Source organism: Triticum aestivum, chromosome 5B (genome assembly GCF_018294505.1).
Source record: "Triticum aestivum cultivar Chinese Spring chromosome 5B, IWGSC CS RefSeq v2.1, whole genome shotgun sequence".
Taxonomy (NCBI): Eukaryota; Viridiplantae; Streptophyta; class Magnoliopsida; order Poales; family Poaceae; genus Triticum; species Triticum aestivum.
Genome location: NC_057807.1, coordinates 94,579,289 through 94,603,172, shown reverse-complemented (window position 1 = coordinate 94,603,172; position 23,884 = coordinate 94,579,289). Strand labels below are relative to the sequence as shown.

Genomic DNA, 23,884 nt, shown 5'->3' with positions numbered 1-23,884 from the left:
AATTTGAGTGTTTCCCCTCTTTTGTGTTATTCGTGTTCTTGGGGATTTCCCCTCCAATTCGTGAAAGATCTCCATCTAGGGATCCACCCTACAACATCTTGGTATCATGAGCCATGGTTTCTCACGAAATTGGAGCCCCCCATATTGTTCTCTAGCCTAATTTTGTTGTGTTCTTCCCCAATTTTGAAAATTCCCCACCAAAAATAGCCCCAAATTTTTTTTGTGATTTGTTGGTTTGATGAGGTTTTGTTGGATTTGATCCATGGATTTTCTTGGTTTCAAGTGGATCTAGCATTCCCCCCATCCATCTCCACCTTTCCCTCCACGAAATGCACCAATTTCTCCCATTTTTCGACGAATTTCTGCCCAAATCCGTGACCCCGGGGCACCCGGACCTCAAACCCCGGGCACCCGGACCCCCCGTGCAACCCCGCTGACCACCCCGGGTGCTCGCACCCCTTACCCCCGGGCCATCTTGTTGGGGATATTACCACCAGGCGTGAACCGGCCTGCTTGGGCCGGGATAACTTCATTAGTGGTATAAACAGATGAAGGCCCAAGGCATGTAGCCGATTCAGAACCTGTAGCCGTAAACCGGCCTGATGTGTAACTTGTATTGTAAGTTAGGAACAGAGAGATACCAACCGGGATACGAGTATGGACCGGTTGGGACTCTATGGACCGACGGGCGTCACCCGTGTATATAAGGGGACGACCCGGCGGCGGTTCAGGGGGGAACGACAACTCGAGTCTAGGCGAAGCTTGTTTGCTCCCTAGCCATCGAGACCACATCAATTCCATCACAACTAGACGTAGGCTTTTACCTTCATCGAAGGGGCCGAACTAGTATAAAACCCTCGTGTCTTTGTGTCCGCTTTAACCCCTTCAAGTAACCTCGTAGCGATGGCTCCACGACTAAGTCCTTTCGCTAGGACATCTGCCGTGACAAATCCACGACACATCTTCTCCGCCCAAACCCCCTTACCACCCCAGGTGCCCGCACCTCCGACCCCCGGGCACCCGCACCACCCAGAAACAACCCACCAATAAAAACCGTTTCGGCCATAACTTTCACTCCCGGAGTCCAATTTTGACATTCTTTAGCTCGTTGAGTAGCTATTGACATCCCCCATCCATATAGTTAGGTTCCAAAACCATTTGACTCCATCAAAAATTTGGCATTTTGGCATCTTTGTATAGGCCATCCACCATATCATCCACCATACAACCATCGCTTTCCGCAACTTAACCCATTTTTGCTCCATTTAGCATTTGTAGTTGCTTGAGTGGTGACTTGAGTCTCCTAAGGTGTTTCGGCTACTTAGGGACGGTTGCTTCATCATCAACCACCACCACCACTTCTGCATTGCTAACTATGGAACCACCAACGCATTCCGCTACCACCTTTTGACATTTTCCTTTGAGATTTTGAGTCTGCGATTTTTTTCGTTTCCTAGGGTGTTTCAGCTAACTCGGAACGGTTCGACATCGATAACACCGCCGCTCACCTTTGACAAGGATTCTACATCGACCACTTCACCAATTTGACACCCTAACCATAAGCAAGAACGGTACCCTCCATATCACCATGGTATCCCATATTTGTACATTCTTGCCATTACATTGTTAACCCCTTATCCCATTTTGCGTCACTTGCCTATCGAGACTAGCCATTTGAGTATTGCCGGCAACGTTACTTGTGCACATTAGTGATCCATACCTCCCATTGCATACATACCATATCATATTGGTATCATCTTGGTATCATCATATCATCCCCTGTGTCACAAAATTGTTCCCGTATATACACAATTGCTATCTTGGTTTGTGCATTTCGCATAAGTGGCCATGTCAAAAAAAAGAAAAGAAAAGAGAATAAGCTTTTAAGCAAAAAGAGAGCAAAGAGCTTGTAAGCAAGAGCCATAGCATCATACCATATTGCACATAAGATTGTCATATCCGATCATCTTGGATCATCTTGAGAAGAACATCGGGAACATCATACACATAGCATACTTGGGATCGAAGGCTCATACATTTTGCATCTTATAGATTGTGCACAAGTGTCGTATCCGCCTATTGAGCAATCGTGCTAGCATCTCTCTTGAGTTGTGCAACACGAGCGTTTCCGTGGATTCCACATTTTGGGCTCATTCCTTGGTTGCATGACCCATTTATCTATCCGTGTGTGTGTTTCCGTGTGCCACATATTGCTATTGGTCTACTTGTTTCACTTGCGAATTTGTGAATCTTTTCCAACATTAGTGACTCTTGCTAACATTTTGCATCAATTGTTTGTGCCACTATCCTCACCGAGCTCCACCATAACCCTTACTTGTGTAGGTGTGAGAATTGACAAGATCCGGTACCAATTGTGCTATTTCCTTGATACATTATTGAGTGATCATTGATCCATCTTCAACATTGGAAAGGTACATTTGGTCTAGTTCTTTCCTTTCTTCCACTCACATTTGCTCGAGTCTTGTGATGGATAGGCAAGACATTTCTTCTCCGGTCTTCCACGACAACGACAACGCGAACAACTGCATCACCAAAATGTCCACCTGCGGACTACAACGAGCAATGCAAGGCATTGAGCAACTCGCCATCAACATTCGCCAAAATGAAGCAAGGAAAAGGGACTACATCGACACCAAGTTGGCCGAACAAATGGATCAAGTACGAGACATGGTGGCCAACTACAACTATTCTTCCCCTTCATCATCTTCAAGGCGGCGACGCTCAAGTGGCCAATCTTCGAAACGTCATAGGGCTCAAGCACTACAACACCATCAAGATGAAGATGCTCGTGATGCGTACACCTACAAGTCCCAAAAAGCTCTACATCAAGCTACGGCCAAACTTCATGAGCACAAGAGAAGACCGCGAGACGAGTACCAACAAGACGGAGTTACGACTACTACCACCACTTCGGCATCTTCGCCAAGTGTTATCAAGGCATCTTCACCTTTGGACGTACGGCATCTTCGCCTACCCCACATCAGCCTTCATCAACGACGACGGTGACGAGATGATCGAGCATGGGATTTTCCCTTCGGTCATGGAGGAGAGCGATGATGTTCCATCTTCGGCCTACATCCACGGCGACGACGACGAGATGGTTGAGCATGGGATTTTCCCTTCGACCACGGCGACGTATGATGACTTGAGTGACTTGTGCCACCATATTGAGAGTGAGAGTGACTTCACCACTAGCCCCATATATGACAAGTTGCCCCAATTCCCATGTGGAGAGCCATCACCACCACCACTCGAGTGATGAGTGACTCCACCATATGTGACATTGAGTGCACCTACCTTGAGGGAGTGAGTGAGCCACCACCACATAGAGAGTGTGAGGTAGTTGATAGGGCTGGAATTCGAGCCGAGCTGAGCCAGCTCGGCTCGACTCGCTAGAGCTCATTTTGTTAACGAGCTAGCTCGACTCGACTTGTTACTATAACGATCTCAAACCCAAGATTGGCTCGACTCGTATAACTCGCGAGCTAGCTCGTTTAGCTTGTTAAGCTCGTTAAAGATATGAACATAAAACCCTCAAATATGATAAAATGATTATGTATATATTAAAAATATATATCACTAAACAATTGTAATTTCCTTGTAACACGTGAGTCTCCTGGGCGGCTGGGCTTTCAACGGCCGGGCCTTGTGTTGTGTGCCTGGGACGTAGGGTGCTGAGTGGCTGATCTTTTTCTTGGATTGGGAGTGCCTGATCTTTTGTACCGAGCCTAACGAGTTACACGAGTACTCGTGAGATTGGCTCGTTTAACTTGGTCTATAAACAATCTTAAACTAAAGCTCAGCTTGACTATTAATTCTTCGAGTTCGAGTCGATTCGAGCCGAGTCACGAGCTACTCGTTTAGCTTGCGAGCTTCGAGCTTTTTTTCCAGCCCCGGACATGAGGCCATTTCGATTTCTAACAACTTAACATCTACCTCTATTGTGCCTCCTTATTTGGTGATAGGTCCCATATATGATGACGCGCCGATCCTCGATGACTTCGTCCTTCCTATGGACAAGACGATGGCCATGGTGGAATATGATGCACCCCCACATGGTTCCATCAAGATGAAGATGATGACCACCATTCGGTCTTTGCCACCTCACCTACACCACTTGAGTGGAATGAACAAGGTAAAATAGGTGAAGGTGATGCTCTAGTCCCACTAGTGGACATTCTTGACATTGATTGCTTGCATGATGTTGATCTACCTATTTCCATGCTTCATGCTAGTGCGATTTCCCCATGCGATGATTTGCCCATTTATGATGAGTATGATGATTCTCATGTGGAGTCTATTAGTTGTGATGCCATGTTACATAGGATTTCTTGTGACAATTGTCTAGGTCACATCATGTTTGATAATCCGTTTGACTTGTCATATGCTATGCATGAGATCAACAATATGTCATATTTACAATCTCTTCATAGTGACTATGCATATGCCATTAAAATTAACCCAATTTGCACATATGGCATAGATGACAAGACCTTGGTTATTGGCATTTGTTTTTCTTGTGATGATATTAACATGCTCCCTTTGCATCATTTATCTCATATGCCATGCCATGACCACCTAACTTCGGATATGCATTGTTTTGGATGTTGTTCATATTCTCCATATGATGTTTCCACTCTTGCTCGTGAGGAGACCCCCATATTTTCCTCATACATTTTAGGAGATTTTGATTCATCCTATCCATTGCATGATCCCACTACTTGTATGCACCATATGCTCCCCATGGGTAAACATGCTAGTGATGTGTCATACTCTTGCATTCTCAATTTGTGTCCCCATCATGTCATACATAACAACTATTCTTTCATGATGGATGACATGTTCTTATGCCATGCATCAAATTTCTTTGAGCGATGCTTATCTTGTGCTAACTCACACATGCACATACACATCATGATGGATGATGTGTATATTTACCACGCACACAATTTCTTTGGTTTGTGTCTCTTTTGTGTAGGTACACATGAATACTTGTCAACCTCGCAATCCCACGAGTTGATAAAACGAGCTCTAGAGAGCAATGATGACTTGGAATCCCATGGATTGTCTTTTCCACCGCTCTCTTCGCGCAAAGACTTCGCGCATTTCTTCTACATGGCTCTCACTTGGCTATGGGTTATTGTCCATTACATATTATATGCCCATATTGCCATGTTCACTTTGCATGATATGCTCATTCCTATGCCTTTGCCGTGCATTTGTGACCCATGCCTTGCATTACACATGATGATTAATTCTACTACTTGTATGTGTATTTGCAAGCTTGGTGGAGATATTGCTTGTTCTTGCCTTGTTTCCTTTGTGATCCATTCCTATGCTGATATCTTGCTTTGCAATTGTGCTTGTGATATGCCATGTGCATTGCCTATGCCTACTCTTTGCTCACATGACATGATTGCCATGATTTCCTCTAGTGTGTTGCATCTTCGCTCCACTAGTTTGTGCGACATGATTTCTATGCTTGCTTCGTGTAGTGCACCACCCATGATACATACTTGCTCATATCACATGTTTGGTTGCACCAATGTCATCATTTCACATATGCCATGTCCTTTTGCTTATCACTTACTTCACTTGATTGCCTCACAGATGATGAACAATTGCTCTTTCCATTGTGTTGAGTGCCACACGATTTTCACTACACCCTATGCACATTATGCTTGGATTGTCTTGCACTTGGCGCATGTATTTAGTCATATCATCTTCTTGGGTGTTGGGAATGACTCTTATGCCTATCATAGACCGTTCATTGAGAGTCTTATGCATGCTTGCTATGATCTTGAGGTTCATGCTTGTTCTCTTGTCAACCGTTTTAGCATCTTTACCTCACATTTACACGCTTGTTTCCATGATGTCCTTGATTGTGCTCAATTTATGTGCTTACATGACATGTCACAATCCCTTGTCACACCACATGATATACTTTATGACGACACTTGTTTGGTGAATCACCTCTTGAATGCTTGGTTTAGCACTTACGCTAACCACATTTGTTTTTCCAAGTGTTTGTTATCTTTGCTACTTTTGAAGGAATCACAAGACGGTGCGACATTGGAGAGTGCACATTTCGAGCTTCAACATGATGAGTACTTGGTGGTTGTCAACTTCTACATGGCGACGCCCTCTCTTTCCCATGGTGATGAAGATCATGATCCGTGGATGGATCTCTCCCAAGGGGGGGGAGATGATGCGGAGCATCCCTCACTCATCCCCATGGACTCTACTACAACTCATCAAGCACCTCGAGGACCAAGGACAAGAGCACGTGCATGCACCATCAAAACCGAGGTTAATTCTTTCCTCTCTGCATTTCGTCTGGATTCACTTGAGAATGAGATTCTACCTCATAGAGACGCATTGTGCATTCTTAGGTACTTCGGAGGTCGTCACGAGGAAGCGGAGGAAGCACCAAGTTCACCGGAGACCCAAGAGGAAGGAGACGTGAAGAAGAAGGACGCGGAGGCCCTGTACACTACGGGTACCCAGGCGCGTTGGCCCCGAAGGCCCGACCCCTCCCTGGCGCACCTCCCAGCTGGCCCCGGGTGCCCGGCCTCACGTGGCCCAGCCGCGACCCGGGCCACCCCCGGGTGCCCTACCTTGAGGCCCTCGGTGCCCGGCCCCCTCCCGCTGGTGCTGCTACCACCTGCCCGGGTGCCCGGACCATCACCCCCGGGTGCCCGTCTCCTCTCCAGCCGACCTGGGTGCCCGGCCGAATGGCTCTGGGTTCCCGGCCCCTACCGCGCCAGCTTCCAAGGCCACCCTGGTGCCCGGCTTTGGACCCCCGGGTGCCCGGCCTCGACCGCCCAGGCCCTTGCGTCTACCCCGGGTGCCCGGACCCCTCCGAGGGCCTGCGTGCCTTTTTGGATTTTGCCCATGTAATCCCTCTCCCTCTCCTAGTTCGTCCCTAGACTATAAGTACCTCCCTCCTAGCTCATTAGAAGGATAGCAAAGTATATGAGATGATTTAGAGAGCTTTGCTCCTTGTACCCACTCCTCTAGGAGATCAAGACCTCCTAGGAGAAGATCCCTAGTGGATATCAAGCCCCCAACTTGGGAAGGATCCCCATCATAGGATCATCAAGACCTCTCTCCTCATATGATTGGGTTGAACTAGTACCTTGTATCTTTCCTTTGTTGTTCTTGAATCATTGTGACCTCTTGTGTGTTCTTGGATCTAGCATATGTGTGATTGGATCTAGTCAATTTGAGTATTCCCCTCTCTTGTGTTCTTCATGTTCTTGGGGATTTCGCCTCCAATTCGTGAAAGATCTCCATCTAGGGTTCCACCCTACAACAGTGCAGTTCTAAACAAAGCGTCGTGGCGGGATCTATGTGTGAAGCGGAGTATATAGCTGCTTCAGAAGCAGCAAATGAAGGAGTCTGGATGAAGGAGTTCGTATCCGATCTAGGTGTCATACCTAGTGCATCGGGTCCAATGAAAATCGTTTGTGACAATACTGGTTCAATTGCCTTGGCAAAGGAATCCAGATTTCACAAGAGAACCAAGCACATCAAGAGATGCTTCAATTCCATCCGCGATCAAGTCAAGGAGGCAGACATAGAGATTTGCAAGATACATACGGATCTGAATGTTGCAGACCCATTGACTAAGCCTCTCTCACGAGCAAAACATGATCAGCACCAAAACTCCATGGGTGTTAGAATCATTACTCTGTAATCTAGATTATTGACTCTAGTACAAGTGGGAGACTGAAGGAAATATGCCCTAGAGGCAATAATAAAGTTGTTATTTATATTTCCTTATATCATGATAAATGTTTATTATTCATGCTAGAATTGTATTAACCCGAAACTTAGTACATCTGTGAATACATAGAAAAAAGTGTCACTAGTATGCCTCTACTTGCCTAGCTCGTTGAATCAAAGATGGTTGTGTTTCCTAGCCATAGACATGAGTTGTCATTTGATTAACGGGATCACATCATTAGAGAATGATGTGATTGACTTGACCCATTCCGTTAGCTTATCACTTGATCGTTTAGTTTGTTGCTATTGTTTTCTTCATGACTTATACATGTTTCTATGACTATGAGATTATGCAACTCCTGAATATCGGAGGAACACTTTGTGTGCTACCAAACATCACAACGTAACTGGGTGATTATAAAGGTGCTCTACAGGTGTCTCCGATGGTACTTGTTGAGTTGGCATAGATCGAGATTAGGATTTGTCACTCCGATTGTCGAAGAGGTATCTCTGGGCCCTCTCGGTAATGCACATCACTATAAGCCTTGCAAGCAATGTGACTAATGAGTTAATTGCAGGATGATGCATTACGGAACGAGTAAAGAGACTTGCCTGTAACGAGATTGAACTAGGTATTGAGATACCGACGATCAAATCTCGGGCAAGTAACATACCGATGACAAAGGGAACAATGTATGTTGTTGTGCGGTTTGACCGATAAAGATCTTCGTAGAATATGTAGGAGCCAATATGAGCATCTAGGTTCCGCTATTGGTTATTGACCGGAGACGTGTCTCGGTCATGTCTACATAGTTCTCGAACCCGTAGGGTCCACACGCTTAACGTTCGGTGACGATCGGTATTATGAGTTTATGTGTTTTGATGTACCAAAGGTTGTTCGGAGTCCCGGATGAGATCACGGACATGACGAGGAGTCTTGAAATGGCCGAGACATAAAGTTTGATATATTGGAAGGTTATATTCAAACACCGAAAGGGTTCCGGAGGTCACCGGATAAATATCGGAGTACCGGGAGGTTACCGGAACCCCCCGGGGAGTATATGGGCCTTAATGGGCTTTAGGGAGAGAGAGGGGGGCTGTCTAGGGCTGGGCCGCCCCCCCCCCCCCCAAGCCTAGTCCGAATTGGACTAGGGGAAGGGGTGGCGCCCCCTCCTTCATTCTCCTCCTCTCCTTCCCTTCCCCCTTCTCCTACTCCTACTAGGAAAGGGGAGTCCTACTCCCGGTGGGAGTAGGACTCCCCCCTTGGCGCGCCCTCCTCCTAGGCCGGCCGCCTCCCCCTTGCTCCTTTATATACGGGGGCAGGGGGCACCCCAAGACACACAAGTTTATCATTGATCTTTAGCCGTGTGCGATGCCCCCCTCCACCATAATCCACCTCAGTCATATCGTTGCAGTGCTTAGGCGAAGCCCTGCGTCAGTAGCTTCATCAACACCGTCATCTCGCTGTCGTGCTAACAGAACTCTTCCTCGAAGCTCTACTGGATCGTGAGTTCATGGGACGTCACCGAGCTGAATGTGTGCAGATCGCGGAGGTTCCGTACGTTCGGTACTAGGATCGGTCGATCGTGAAGACGCATGACAACATCAACCGCATTGTCATAACGCTTGCGCTTACGGTCTACGAGGGTACGTGGACGACACTCTCCCCTCTCGTTGCTATGCATCACCATGATCTTGCGTGTGCGTAGGTAATTTTTTGAAATTACTACGTTTCCCAACATTGTAACCATGGAAGCATGTTTACTAATAAGCTTAAGGTCACTTTTAACTCTAGACATATAATCACTCAACTGTTCAACCATATAAGCATTATGTTTCAATTGTCTACCAACATAAGCATTGAAGTTTTCTTGTTTAACAATAAAATTGTCAAACTCATCCAAGCATTGACTAGTAGACTTATTATGAGGAATATCACCTTCATCTAATCTATAGAGAGAATTTTACCCTTACTACTTGTGTCGGGTTATCAAGACCATGTATTTCTTCAATATGCGGTAAATTCTTAACATCTTCAGCTTTAATACCTTTTTCTTTCATAGATTTCTTTGCCTCTTGCATATCTTCAGGACTGAGAAATAGAATACCTCTTTTCTTCAGAGTTGGCTTAGGAGTTGGTTCAGGAAGTGTCCAATCATTATCATTACTCAATATATTATTCAATAGCAATTCAGCTTGCTTGACAGTTTTTTCCCTGAAAACACAACCAGCACAACTATCTAGGTGGTCCCTAGAAGCATTGGTTAGTCCATTATAAAAGATATCAAGTATTTCGTTTTTCTTGAGAGGATGATCAGGCAAAGCATTAAGTAATTGGAGAAGCCTCCCCCAAGCTTATGGGAGACTCTCTTCTTCAATTTGCACAAAGTTAAATATTTCCCGTAAGGCAGCTTGTTTCTTATGAGCAGGGAAATATTTTGCAGAGAAGTAGTAAATAATATCCTGGGGACTACGCACACAGCCAGGAGCAAGAGAATTAAACCATATCTTAGCATCACCCTTTAATGAGAAAGGAAACAACTTAAGAATATAGTAATAGCGAATTTTTCCTCATGAGTAAATAGGGTGGCTGTATTATTTAGTTTAGTAAGATGTGCCACAACAGTTTTAGATTCATAACCATGGAAAGGATCAGATTCAACCAAAGTAATTAACTCAGGATCGACAGAGAATTCATAATCCTTTTCAGTAACACAGATAGGTGAAGTAGCAAACGCAGGATCATATTGCATTCTAGCATTCAAAGACTTTTCTTTCAGCTTAGCTAGCAGTTTCTTAAGATCATATCTATCATTGCAAGCAAAAAGGTCTCTAGCAGTTTCTTCATCCATAATATAACCCTCAGGTACAACAGGCAATTCATATTTAGGGGGAGAATCTTCATCATCAGATTCAATGATATCATCAGTTTCAGTAATTTCATTCTCTCTAACCCTAACAAGTTGTTCATCAAGAAATTCACCTAGTGGCACAATATTATCAAGCAGAGAAGTAGTATCATCATAAGCATTATGCATAGCAGAAGTGGCATCAACAATAACTTGCAACATATCATAATCAATAGCAGGTGTAGGTGTCGCAAGTTTACCCAAAACAGAAGGTGAATTAAGTGCAGAGCTAGATGGCAGTTCCTTACCTCCCCTCGTAGTTGAGAGAAAAATCTTGGTTCTTTCATCTTTCAGATTCCTCATAGTGTTCAATAGATATAAATCCCAAGTGACTCAGAGAATAAAGCTATGATCCCCGGCAACGACGCTAGAAAAAGGTCTTGATAACCCACAAGTATAGGGGATCGCAACAGTTTTCGAGGGTAGAGTATTCAACCGAAATTTATTGATTCGACACAAGGGGAGCCAAAGAATATTCTCAAGTATTAGCAGTTGAGTTGTCAATTCAAGCACACCTGAAAGACTTAATATCTGCAGGAAAGTATTTAGTAGCAAAGTAGTATGGAAGTAACGGTAATGGTGGCAAAAGTAATAGTAGCAGTTTTGTAGCAATCGTAACAGTGGCAACGGAAAAGTAATGTAGCAAAGATCAATATGAAACGAGCTCGTAGGCAATGGATCAATGATGGATAATTATGTCGGATGGCATCATCATGCAACAGTTATAACATAGGGTGACACAGAACTAGCTCCAATTCATCAATATAATGTAGGCATGTATTCCGAATATAGTCATACGTGCTTATGGAAAAGAACTTGCATGACATCTTTTATCCTACCCTCCCGTGGTAGCGGGGTCCTAATGGAAACTAAGGGATATTAAGGCCTCCTTTTAATAGAGTACTGGACCAAAGCATTAGCACTTAGTGAATACATGAACTCCTCAAACTATTCATCGGGAAGTGTCCCGACTATTGTCACTCCGGGGTTGCCGGATCATAACACGTAGTAGGTGACTATAGCTTGCAAGATAGGATCAAGAACACACATATATTCATGGAAACATAATAGGTTCAGATCTGAAATCATGGCACTCATGCCCTAGTGACAAGCATTAAGCATGGCAAAGTCATAGCAACATCAATCTTAGAACATAATGGATACTAGGGATCAAACCTTAACAAAACAAACTCGATTACATGGTAAATCTCATCCAACCCATCACCGTCCAGCAAGCCTACGATGGAATTACTCACGCACGGCGGTGATCATCATAAAATTGGTAATGGAGGATGGTTGATGATGCGATGGAGACGGATTCCCCTCTACGAAGCCCCGAACGGACTCCAGATCTGCCCTCCAGAGGAAGAACAGGGCTTGGTGGTGGCTCCGTATCATAAAATGCGATGAATCCTTCTCTCTGATGTTTTCTCCCCGAACGTGAATATATGGAGTTGGAGTTGAGGTCGGTGGAGGTCCAGGGGGCCCACATGACAGAGGGGCGCGCCCCCACCCTTGTGGATAGGGTGTGGGTCCCCTTCGGTTGATTCTTTTGCCAATATTTTTTATTTATTCCAAAAGTTATCTCCGTGAAGTTTCAGGCCATTCCGAGAACTTTTATTTTTGCACAAAAATAACAACATGGCAGTTCTGCTGAAAATAGCGTCAGACCGGGTTAGTTCCATTCAAATCATGCAAATTAGAGTCCAAAACAAGGGCAACAGAGTTTGGAAAAGTAGATACGATGAAGATGTATCAACGGTATGCGCAGAGCCCGCATGAGACCGACCCCGGAGTTTGCCAACCCGGCAACCCACTGCTCGTGGATGCGGTTGTTGCCGCCGCTGATGGGGGTCATTGGACGATGCAGTAGCGGGCAACTCATCGGAGGAGAGGAGAGGAGAGCAACGGGTGGTGAGAGAAGAGTGATGAAGCATGGTGTGAAAGGGAGTGGGCGGTGAGACAAGAGAAGGGGGAGTTATGAGCCTTCCCATCCGTCTCCCGCGCTCCCCGAGGCATGCAGCGAAGAGCCACGCGTTGCCGCGCTCAGCCTGGCTGCGGAGAAGCTGTCGATTCGGCATTAGCTTGCGGCCCTGGCTCGAGACTGCTTTATATTCCGAGACGTGGGTGCAGCCTAGGCAACCAAACAGCTTATTTTCGTCCTGCACGGGTCTGGTTGGCCCAAATGCGAGCAACCAAACGTGTCATTAGTTTTTACCCCTAGCGTCTTAGGACGCTTTATGAGAGCGTACATGGTGTTCATGGGCGACGCTGCCTCGTCCCTTTTTTGGCTGTGTACATGGTGTAAATGTGTTCCATTGTCGCTGTACAGGAGCGCTGCCACCCCGCCCAGCATGCTCGTGGTGCTGAGCACCAGATGGAGATGCCCGACGCGCTCTTGAGCTTCTCCTCGTGCGCCGGTCGTAGATTGGGCTCCCTCGCCCACGCACTCGACAGATCATGTTCTCCCAGGCAATAGAGAAGAGGAGATCGAGGACGAGCATGAGGTAGCGACACCGCCAGCGTGGCTTGCCTTCATCTTCCGCGGCCACCATCGTGACGCCACCCGCTTTCCTTCATCCACGTCATGAAGCGGGAGTGGCCGTGGGCCATGGTGTCTGGCGAGGTAGAATGGGATTGCGATGTCTAGTGAGGTGCAGCAAGCTCGAGGTTGCTAGCAAGGTAGAGCAGAGGCATCGTGGCTGGCTAAAGGGACTCGTGTGGATTTGCCATGGACAACACACCCAGTGCATGCAACTTGTTCGATGAAACGCCCCAATAAGCCAAAGTGAGAAGAAAGAAGGCGGGAGAAAGAAATACTGCCATGTGGACGAAGACCGGTTAAAACCATGCTGAGTCGGCAGTGATACCGAAACTATTGAAACAAGGAACTAACTTGTCCGATTTTAAAAGTTAAGAATGCAAGTTATCCGGTTTTAAAATTAAGGACTAAATCTAGACTTACCTACGAACCGACCGATGAAAAATATACTTGTCATAACGGTGCGACGAAGCGCGCATTTGTTTTTAGTCATACCATTTCTTACTTTGGTGTTCTTTTCTATTTGTGTGTTTTCAATTACGCGTTAACCGGGGAAGGAACGAACACGTATCGGCAGGAATGTGCATTCTAAACAATGCAGGTGCCACATGCCCCCCTTCCGGATAGACCCATGCCGACCATCGCGTCACGCTCCGGTGCCACGTGGCCCGCCGACATCACGGGCACCACGGACTTAATCGTCAACAACCTCCAACCTCTAGTTACAAGTCTTCGTGTGATAATGGTAACAGCGTACTACTAGTAGCAGATGATTTTGAACTGGACTGACCGCTGGGCCCCATCTCGCAGCGGAAGATTCTAGCCCTCGGGAGAAGGCTCAGTGACTCGCCGGCGAGATGATCGTGTCGGCGCTCGCGACGGCGGTGGGCGTCAACCTGGGCCTGACCGTGCTGCTCGTCTCCGCCTACTCGCTCCTCCGCCGCCGCCCGCCGTTCGTCTCCGTGTACGCCCCCCGCCGCCCCTACGCGCCGCTCGAGTCCTGGCTCGCCGCCGCGTGGCGCCGCTCCGAGGACGACATCCATGCCGCCGCGGGGCTCGACGGCGTCGTCTTCGTCCGCATTTTCGTCTTCAGGTCCCGCTCCCAAACCCCCATCCCCTCTCGCTGTGTTTCTTCGTTTCCTTCGCCTTGTTACTGAATTCGAGGGTGCTGTGGGGCTATGGGATGCTGCAGCATCAGGCTTTTCGCCGTAGTCGCTGTGGTGGGCGTCGGCGTGCTCATGCCGATAAACTTCATGGGGGACCAGCTGCGGCTGATCGACTTCACCGACCTGCCCAGCAAGTCCGTCGATGTCTTGAGCATCTCCAATGTCCAGGACGGGTCCAATAAGTGAGATATTTTAACCCCTAATCTTTTATAATTTTGGTGCACTTATTTTGGGAGTTCTACATGTCATGGTTAGTGTCTGAAGGTAAATTTAACTGGTCAGTTAGCTCCGTGATATATAATTCTAGAGTAGTTTACTTTTGTAACTAATAATACTGTTTGTGCCGTTCAGGTTTGGTATTACAGCAGGTTAATTCTCATCATGCTGCTGTTTTTTATTTCATGGAGTGCATATAAGGAGTTGCATTTTTCTGAGTGCTTGTCTAGTGTTGATGAACCTGATGGCCAATCTCCATGCGCTTTGGCATGTGATATAATTGTTTTGTGTTTTACACATACTATTAAATGGCTAGTGTAATCAAAATTAGGTAGCTATTCCAGAATTCTGATATCTACAGCTATTCCAGAATTCTTTTCAAGAATTCTGATATCTACAGCTATTCATATCAGTTATGTTGTTTTATAACATGTAGAACTGTAGATTAATAGATGATGCTGCATCTCTGTTAAAAAACGCTGTTAAGTATTCAGTACATAGAATTTGATTAGGATGGTGTGGAACAGCTCTAGCCACTCTAGTCACGGGGGCTTCACGTCGTGGCATTCTCCAGGGCTTCTTGCTTATGCAAAACATTTCGTTGGAGTCTAATTAGATGCTTCTATTGGAAATTATCTTCCTTTTTCTGAGCTCTAAGTCATGCTTATTACACGTGGTAACGTGGCTTGCAGATTATGGCTTCACTTCTCTGCTGTGTACATCATAACTGGAGTCGCATGCTACCTGCTGTATTATGTAAGTAATTTAATGTTTATTCTACTTTTAGTTGAATTTTTCATTTGCATTTTCTTTCTACATTTGTAACATGATTCCTTGTGTATCAGAGTATCAGTTGAACAGAACTCATTATCCTTTTATAATGAATACTTGCTCGTTGGATCTGGCATCTATTTATTACGTACTTTATTTGTAAAAAAAATTGATGTTTGACTGGTTTCAGTTTTCCTTGTAAGCAATACTTTGTGTTTTGTCTTTGCAGGAGTACAGATATATTTCTGACAAGAGGCTCGAGTATTTTATGACATCAAAGCCACTACCTCAGTATTTCACAGTTCTGGTTCGAGCTATCCCTATAACTGATGGTGGTTCTGTGAGTGATGCTGTTGATAAGTTCTTCAAAGAGTATCATTCATCCACCTACTTGTCACATACTGTTGTTCATCAAACTGGCAAACTCCGCCGCCTTCTTGTAAGATACAGTTCATTTGGATACGTTTTGTATTGCATAATTATGAACAGATGTCCATGAATCATCAATGATCCTAATACAACGTTTATATGGGCTGTCTATCGACTTGTTAAATGACATAAGGGTTGCTGGGGAATATAGTTGTATGAAAAATACTAGCATGAGGTTTGCAAGACATGCATTTCATTCCAGTGATGAGCAACCTTGTTTCGTTGAATTTATTAGCAATGTGCCCGTGCATTGCAATGGATCCAAAGTAGAATAGTACTTGTTCACAAACTTGAAAGAAAACACTCTTGTTTTGATATACATATACCACTGAAAAATATTACGTTTCACTCAAAATATATTTCTCAGGCTGTTTTGATGAGGTGAGAGAGGGATGTGGTTGCTTTCAAGATAGTAAGGGGTTTTCTGCAAATTGGAGCAGAGAAGTGGGCTATTGTTGCAAAAATGCCACAACTTACCTCACAGCCGTTAGATGTAGATCTAATGGTCAGAAACGACGGATGGCAGACACACCATCATCACCAACTGAGTCTTCTATAGGAGTAGAGATTTTATCTTCATCAACTCAATATGTATTAATTTGTATATTTTTTACAACGTGATCTTGATGCACTCAGTATGCAATATTTGCATAGGTCAACTTTCATGGACGGCAAAATTTTATAAGCTTACCACGTAGCATTCTTACTCTACACATAGCAGTATAGCATTATTTTTTGACAATCAATTTGTTAATAGATATTTGTATGCATTTATTCTCAAAGCAATATATTGGATGTCATGTCTGTCCAGTGAACTGTTCTGGGTCGACGATTTCACATATACATGTAGTAATTAACTAGGTACTGATTTTTTATATAAGCATGCCAACTGGATGCTTATCCTCATACTTGTAACCTTCTTAGTGAGTGAGGATCGGGTCGTCGCATCCTTAGTGGCGCGCTACATCGACGCCCGGGTGTAGTGAAAAATGAGCAAGGGTCTTCGTGTTTGACTCGACGAGTGCGAAGGGTAAGGAAGCTACCCGAGCCTAGGAGGATCCTTTTAGGTAGCTAGAACATAGGGTCCCTGACAGGTAAGCTTCAGGAGCTAGTTGATGCAATGGTGAGGAGAAGTGTTGATATCCTTTGCGTCCAAGAAACCAAATGGAGGGGACAGAAGCCGAAGGAGGTGGAGGGTACCGGCTTCAAGCTGTGGTACACGGGAAAGGCTGCAAACAGAAATGGCATAAGCATCTTGATCAAAGAGTGGTAGGCGTCAAGAGACGTGGGGACCGGATTATCCTGGTCAAGCTGGTAGTTGGGGACTTGGTTCTCAATGTTATCAGCGCGTATGCCCCGTAAGTAGGCCACAATGAGAACACCAAGAGGAGTTCTGGGAAGGCCTGGAGGACATGGTTAGGAGTGTATCGATTGTAGAAGCTCTTCATAAAAGGAGACCTCAATGGCCACGTGGGTACATCTAACACAGGTTTTGAAGGGGTGCATTGGGGCTTTGGCTATGGCATCGGGAATCAAGAAGGAGAAGATGTCTTAAGCTTTGCTCTAGCCTACGATATGATCGTAGCTAACACCCTCTTTAAAAAGGGAGAATCACATCTAGCGACTTTTTGTAGTGGTCAACACTTTAGCTAGATTGAATTTCATCCTCGAGAAGAGAAGACAGGCGTGCGTGCTGAGATTGTAAGGTGATGCCCGGAGAGAGTGTTGTCCCTTAGCATAAGCTTGTGGTTGCTAACTTCCGCTTTTGTATTCGTGTCCAGCGGGATAACCATGCAAAAGTCGCTAGAATGAAGTGGTGGAAGCTCAAGGGGGAGGTAGCTCAGGCGTTCAAGGAGAGGGTCATTAAGGAGGGCCCTTGGGAGGAAGGAGGGGATGCAGACAATATGTGGATGAAGATGGCGACTTGCATTCGTAAGGTGGCCTCAGAGGAGTTTGGAGTTTCCAGGGGAAGTAGAAGCGAAACTAAAGATACCCGGTGGTGGAATGATGATGTCCAGAAGGCTATTAAGGAGAAGAAAGATTGTTTCAGATGCCCATATCTGGATAGGATTGCAAACAACATAGAGAAGTACAAGATGGCAAAGAAGGCCGCAAGGCGAGCTGTGAGTGAAGCAAGGGATCGGGCATATGAGGACCTCTACCAATGGTTAGGCACGAAGGAAGGCGAAAGGGACATCTATAAGATGGCCAAGATCCGAGAGAGGAAGACGAGGGCTGTTGACCAAGTCAAATGCATCAAGGATGGAGCAGACCAACTCGTGGTGAAGGACGAGGAGATTAAGCATAGATGGTGGGAGTACTTCGACAAGCTGTTCAATGGGGAGAATGAGAGCTCTACCATTGAACTGGACGACTCCTTTGATGATACCAGCTGGCGTTTTGTGCGGCAAATCCAGGAGTCTGAGGTCAAGGAGGCTTTATAAAGGATGAAAGGAGGCAAGGCGATGGGCCCTGATTGTATCCCCATTGAGGTGTGGAGAGGCCTCGGGGACATAACGATAGTATGGCTAACCAAGCTTTTCAACCTCATTTTTCAGGCAAACAAGATGCTAGGAGAATGGAGACGGAGTATATTAGTACCGAACAGAGACAGAGTATATTAGTACCAATCTTCAAGAACAAGGGGGATGTTCAGAGTTGTACTAATTCCCGTGGAATTAAGATGATGAGCCATACAATGAAGCTATGGAAGAGTCATTGAGCACCGCCTAAAAAGAATGACAAGCGGGACCAACAATCAGTTTGGTTTCATGCTTGGGAGGTCGACCATGGAAGCCATTTTCTTGGCACAACAACTTATGGAGAGATACGGGGAGCAAAAGAAGGACCTGGTGTTCATTGACTTGGAGAGGGCCTATGATAAGATACCATGAAAGGTCATGATGTGGTGGGCCTTGGAGAAACACAAAGTCCTAGCAAAGTACATTACCCTCATCAAGGACATGTACAATAATGTTGTGACAAGTGTTCAAACAAGTGATGGCGACATTGATGACTTCTTGATTAAAATAGGACTGCACCAAGGGCCAGCTTTGAGCTCTTATCTTTTTTGCTTTGGTGATGGATGAGGTAACAGGGGATATACAAGGAGATATCCCATGGTGTATGCTCTTTGTGGATGATGTGGTGCTAGCCGATGATAGTCGGACAACAGTCAATAGGAAGTTAGAGCTTTGGAGACAAACCTTGGAATCAAAAGGTTTTGGACTGCTAAAACCGAGTACATAAGGTGCGGTTTCAGTGTTGCTAGGCACGAGGAGGAGGTTAGCCTTGATGGGCAGGTGGTGCCTTAGAAGGACACTTTTCGATATTTAGGGTCAATGCTGTAGGAGGATGGGGATATTGATGAAGATGTGAGCCATCGAATCAAAGCAGGATGGATGAAGTGGCGCCAAGCTTCTGGTATTCCCTGTGACAAGAGAGTGCCACAAAAGCTAAAAGGCAAGTTCTATAGGATGGTGATTCGACCAGCAGTGTTGTATGGCGCTGAGTGTTGGCCGACTAAAAGGCAACATGTTCAACAGTTAGGTGTGGTGGAGATGCACATGTTGAGATGGATGTGTCATGTGTGGCCACACGAGGAAGGACCGAGTCTGGAATGATGATATATGAGATAGAGTTGGGGTAGCACCGATTGAAGAGAAGCTTGCCCAACATCGTCTGGAATGGTTTGGGCATATTCAGCGCAGGACTCTAGAAGCTCCAGTGCATAGCAGACGGCTTAAGCGTGCTGATAATTTTAACAGAGGTCGGGGTAGACTGAACTTGACATGGGAGGAGTCCGTAAAGAGAGATCTGATGGACTGGAGTATCACCAAAGAACTAGCCATGGACAGGGGTGCGTGGAAGTTTGCTATCCATGTGCCAGAACTATGAGTTAGTCGCGAGATCTTATGGGTTTCACCTCTAGCCTACCCCAACTTGTTTGGGACTACGAGCAGTTTTAGCATGCTCCCTTTTACCCCCTCTTTTCACATGAGAGGTAAGAGTATATAATAGATCTGAGCCGTTGATCTCATTAATTAGTGGTCTGATTCAGTCTTACCTTCTTACCTCACATGTAAAAAGAAGGGGTAAGAGGGAGCATGTTAAAATTTGCCTGGGACTAAAGGCTTTGTTGTTGCTGTTGTTGTTGTGAAAAAAACTTTACTCATCTCTCCTAGATGTATTTGATAGTAATGGCCCACTGGTTTGTTGCTCTCCCGAACTTCGTAAGGAACACTGCATTCTAGCTTGTTGAATACAGTGTCCTGTTTCACTTCTTCTGATTGCCTGTTTGATTTCTATCCAGAATGAGACCGAAATTATGTGGAGAAAGCTAAAGAACCTAAAATATGTACCACATCGACCTTCTACTGACAACCCTCCAAAAAAGTTTCTTGGACTATTTGGAAGAAATAATCCTGGGAAATATCAGAAAAGACTGGAAGATCTAGAGGAAAATGTTAGAATGGAACAATCAGATGCTACTCGGAGACGGGTATGTATGTCTGTTTTTTCTTTGGTCTTGGCTAAGTTAACTATGATGTATTCATTAGTTTATCTTCCTAGTTGTCCTTTTGTTCTGACAAATGAAGTGCAAACATATTGATATTCTCTTATCTATACTTAATGTTTCATAACTCTTCAGGAGATTCCCGCTGCTTTTGTTTCATTCAAATCTCGATATGCTTCAGCGAATGCAATTTACATAAGGCAGTCAGACAATCCAACTGAGTGGCAAACTGAGCATGCTCCTGATCCTCATGATGTTTATTGGCCTTCCTTTTCTACATCATTCATGGAACGGTGGATATCCAAATTTGTAGTATTTGTAGCTTCAGTTCTCCTGATAATCGTGTTTCTTCTAGTTGTGGGATTTATTCAAGGGCTCACTTATATGGATCAACTTGAGGCATGGCTGCCTTTCCTGAGGAACATACTGGAAATGTTAGTTTCGTTTCATAGATTATAATCATATATGTTTCTCTCATTGGTTCTTTATTTTATTATCTGGAAAGGGCCTAGTCAGCATATATGCTCAGATGCTGAATTAGTGATACTGGTGCTAGCCATTCTTATTATGTTGGTTTTATATTTATCTAATGTATGGCACATCAGAATGGCTAAAAACCTGACTTTTGCCTTCTTTGATCTTTCCAGAGCCATTGTCAGTCAATTGGTTACTGGGTATCTTCCCAGTGTCATTCTTCACTTCCTTTCCTCTTATGTGCCCTCAATAATGAAGCTATTTTCGACCATGCAAGGATTTGTGTCTGTCAATGGGATTGAGAGAAGTGCTTGCAACAAAATGCTTCGGTTTACAATATGGACTGTGTTCTTTGCAAATGTTCTTACTGGCTCAGTCTTAAATCAACTTAACATATTCCTTGATCCAAAAGAAATACCTGAACGGCTTGCGGTTGTTGTACCTGCACAGGTAGGGCATGTGTTTTTTGATTGTCGTCAGCATGACAAGTTCAGTTTGGTGTATACTACGAGGAAGTTACCACGAGTTGCTTCTGAGATCGTGCTCTCCCCTCCGAGCTTCATAGAACATGGACAATAACCTTTCTGTTGACATGGATAATATACTTATACAGTTATATGGATACAGTTCTGTACTTCGTTTTTTCGTTATAGCTTTAATAACAGGCTTCCAAACCTTAGCCTTCGTCAACGTTCTTTGTTTTGTCGATATCCTTCTTGCTGTGGCCTACTTATCCACTTCAATATATACCTTCTTACACAATTTTCACTTGTGGCATATGGTATTAGTCCATGCCGGAGCACGTGTGTTGCTAAACAATAATTGGTTTCATGATGATTCTGCAGGCATCTTTCTTTATTGCATATGTGGTGACTTCATGGACAAGTATAACATCAGAACTCACTCAAACTTCTGCTCTTCTGTATCACTTGTGGGGGAGCTGCGCAAAGTGTTGCAAGAGGGAAGACTCAGAAGCTCCATCGATGCACTATCATAGTGAAATTCCTCGGATTCTCTTGTTTGGACTTCTCGGGCTCACGTACTCCATTGTAGCTCCACTTATCCTCCCATTTGTGTTGACTTACTTCTGCCTTGGCTACTTCATATTTCGTAATCAGGTGAAAACGCTGCAGATTATTAATCGCCCCTTTTAGCTTCCTGTTTTGCTGCTACACATCGTAGCATGATCTCTTTGTGCATGGAGGTTGAAATGGGGACATCAATATCTAGGTCTTCCCAAAATTTCGGTAGTGAACTACCGTTTTGAGGAACTTTGGATAGATATTTCTTGGATTTGGCCGCCAGTGTTGCAATGATTGATTCATTGCTGTCGCCATTTATGAGCGGATAAAATCAAATTGCTGTGGTCTAAGGCGTATGATGCAAGCCTACCTTTCTCTTAATACATTTAGGACAGAACCAATGTGTTCCTTTCTGGAAGATGAACTAGACCATCTAGTGGTGGAATTTAACTAGAACCTTTTCTGATAAACGTGGACATGCCTTGAAACTATGCAAACTTAAATATGTAATATGGAAAATAGAGTTGTTGATTGAACTATACTTTCATATATTGGGAGGCTGACAGTAGTATATCAGGTGTCCTGGTTACACCTGTTCTGAGGAGTGACTGCACCACGAGATAATTTTGCTGGGTCAAAATTGCCAAGTAGAAGACATATGTTCCATGTGCAATTGTTCTTTGCTGCTGGATAAATTTGTCAGAAGTAGTGATATACTTGCTTCAGCTTTATAAACTGGATAGCGCAATTTGCATATGTTTTACTTTTATCATTCATCAGTTTAACTATCTACTGTTTGTAACTTTGCTACTACAAGTGCAGCTTTGTAATGTGTATGCACCCAAGTATGACACCGGTGGAAGATTTTGGCCCATTGTGCACAATGCAACCATATTTTCTCTTGTGCTGATGCATTTGATTTCGATCGGGATATTTGGAGTAAAGGAATTTCCATTTGGTTCAAGTCTGCTGGTGCCTCTACCGATTCTCACACTTCTGTTCCATGCATACTGTGGAAACCGATTTTACCCCATCTTCGAAGCATACTCTACTGAGGTACCTTTCTTTTAGCTTCTCCTTTTGTAAATGCATAGGAGGCCATTCTATATACCTTAGCAACAGCAGCAACTGTTTTCTTATTCAGAATCTCTAGATATCATTTCTGTGGGATACAAACCCTCATGTTTCACTTCTGTTCATGCAGTCATTGATAAATAAAGATATACAAGAACAAAGCAAACCAGAGATGGCAGAGTTCTTCAGCAGTCTTGAAACTGCGTACTGTGACCCGGCACTGAAGCCTATCCAACGGTCTTTGAACTCTGATGAACGTACTGCACCACTCTTGTCTTCTGTTTAGATCCAGACAAGTCATAGGTGGCATCCTGGCTCCCATGGTGTGAGATTTTTGTTTGGTTTTGGGCTTTTGATGATCAGGTACATAACAGTACAGGTGTGCTTCTTGTTGTGTTTTTACACGGTAAAGCAGAATTTAGGACATGAATCCTTGTATTATTATGTTGTACATTTTTCTTTAGGACATAAATTCTTGTATTATTGTGTGGTTGTACATTTTTCTTGGATTTTGCTGTGCATATTTTAGTGTATCAGATTTGGTGCTCGTTTTTTGGAGATGAATAATGCATTTTCCCCTAAGTTTTGGGTTGGCAATGCAAACTGTTTGAATCGACCATGCAAGTTGTAGATCTTAAGTTCCATGCAACCTACTTACTGTCTCTTCTAACTTACGCTTTTTTAGAGATGAATAATCCATTTTTACTTACGCTTTGTGTTGGCAATGCAAACTGTTTGAACCGACCACGCAAGTTGTAGATCTTAAGTTCCATGCAACCCACTCTCTCTTCCAACTATGTGTTTACGTGGATGTTGTTTTACTCCATTTTACTCAGTATATGAGATTTTCTGCCACATGGAGCAATGTGATCAGGAGGAGCTGTTTTTCCTCCTTCAGTCCTTAAGTGCATTTAAATATGGCCGTTCTGAGTATATATATGATACTTCAACGTCAAGGCTGAGTTTCTCTAAACACAAAAGCCTGCTACGGTGTGGAACCGATCATGGTGCGGCGT

At 44.5% G+C, this 23,884-nt stretch overlaps 1 protein-coding gene across 1 annotated transcript; it reads left to right on the top strand.

Annotated features, from left to right (window-relative positions):
- The first annotated feature begins 13,937 nt into the window (after positions 1 to 13,937).
- Positions 13,938 to 23,428, top strand: LOC123110587 (CSC1-like protein HYP1). Its single transcript, XM_044531143.1, has 10 exons — positions 13,938 to 14,293; positions 14,393 to 14,548; positions 15,275 to 15,338; positions 15,583 to 15,792; positions 20,095 to 20,283; positions 20,434 to 20,732; positions 20,946 to 21,222; positions 21,618 to 21,890; positions 22,617 to 22,850; positions 22,999 to 23,428. The coding sequence occupies exons 1-10, from the start codon at positions 14,058 to 14,060 to the stop codon at positions 23,152 to 23,154; spliced, it is 2,094 nt and encodes a 697-aa protein (XP_044387078.1). The 5' UTR covers positions 13,938 to 14,057; the 3' UTR covers positions 23,155 to 23,428.
- The last annotated feature ends 456 nt before the right edge of the window (positions 23,429 to 23,884 follow it).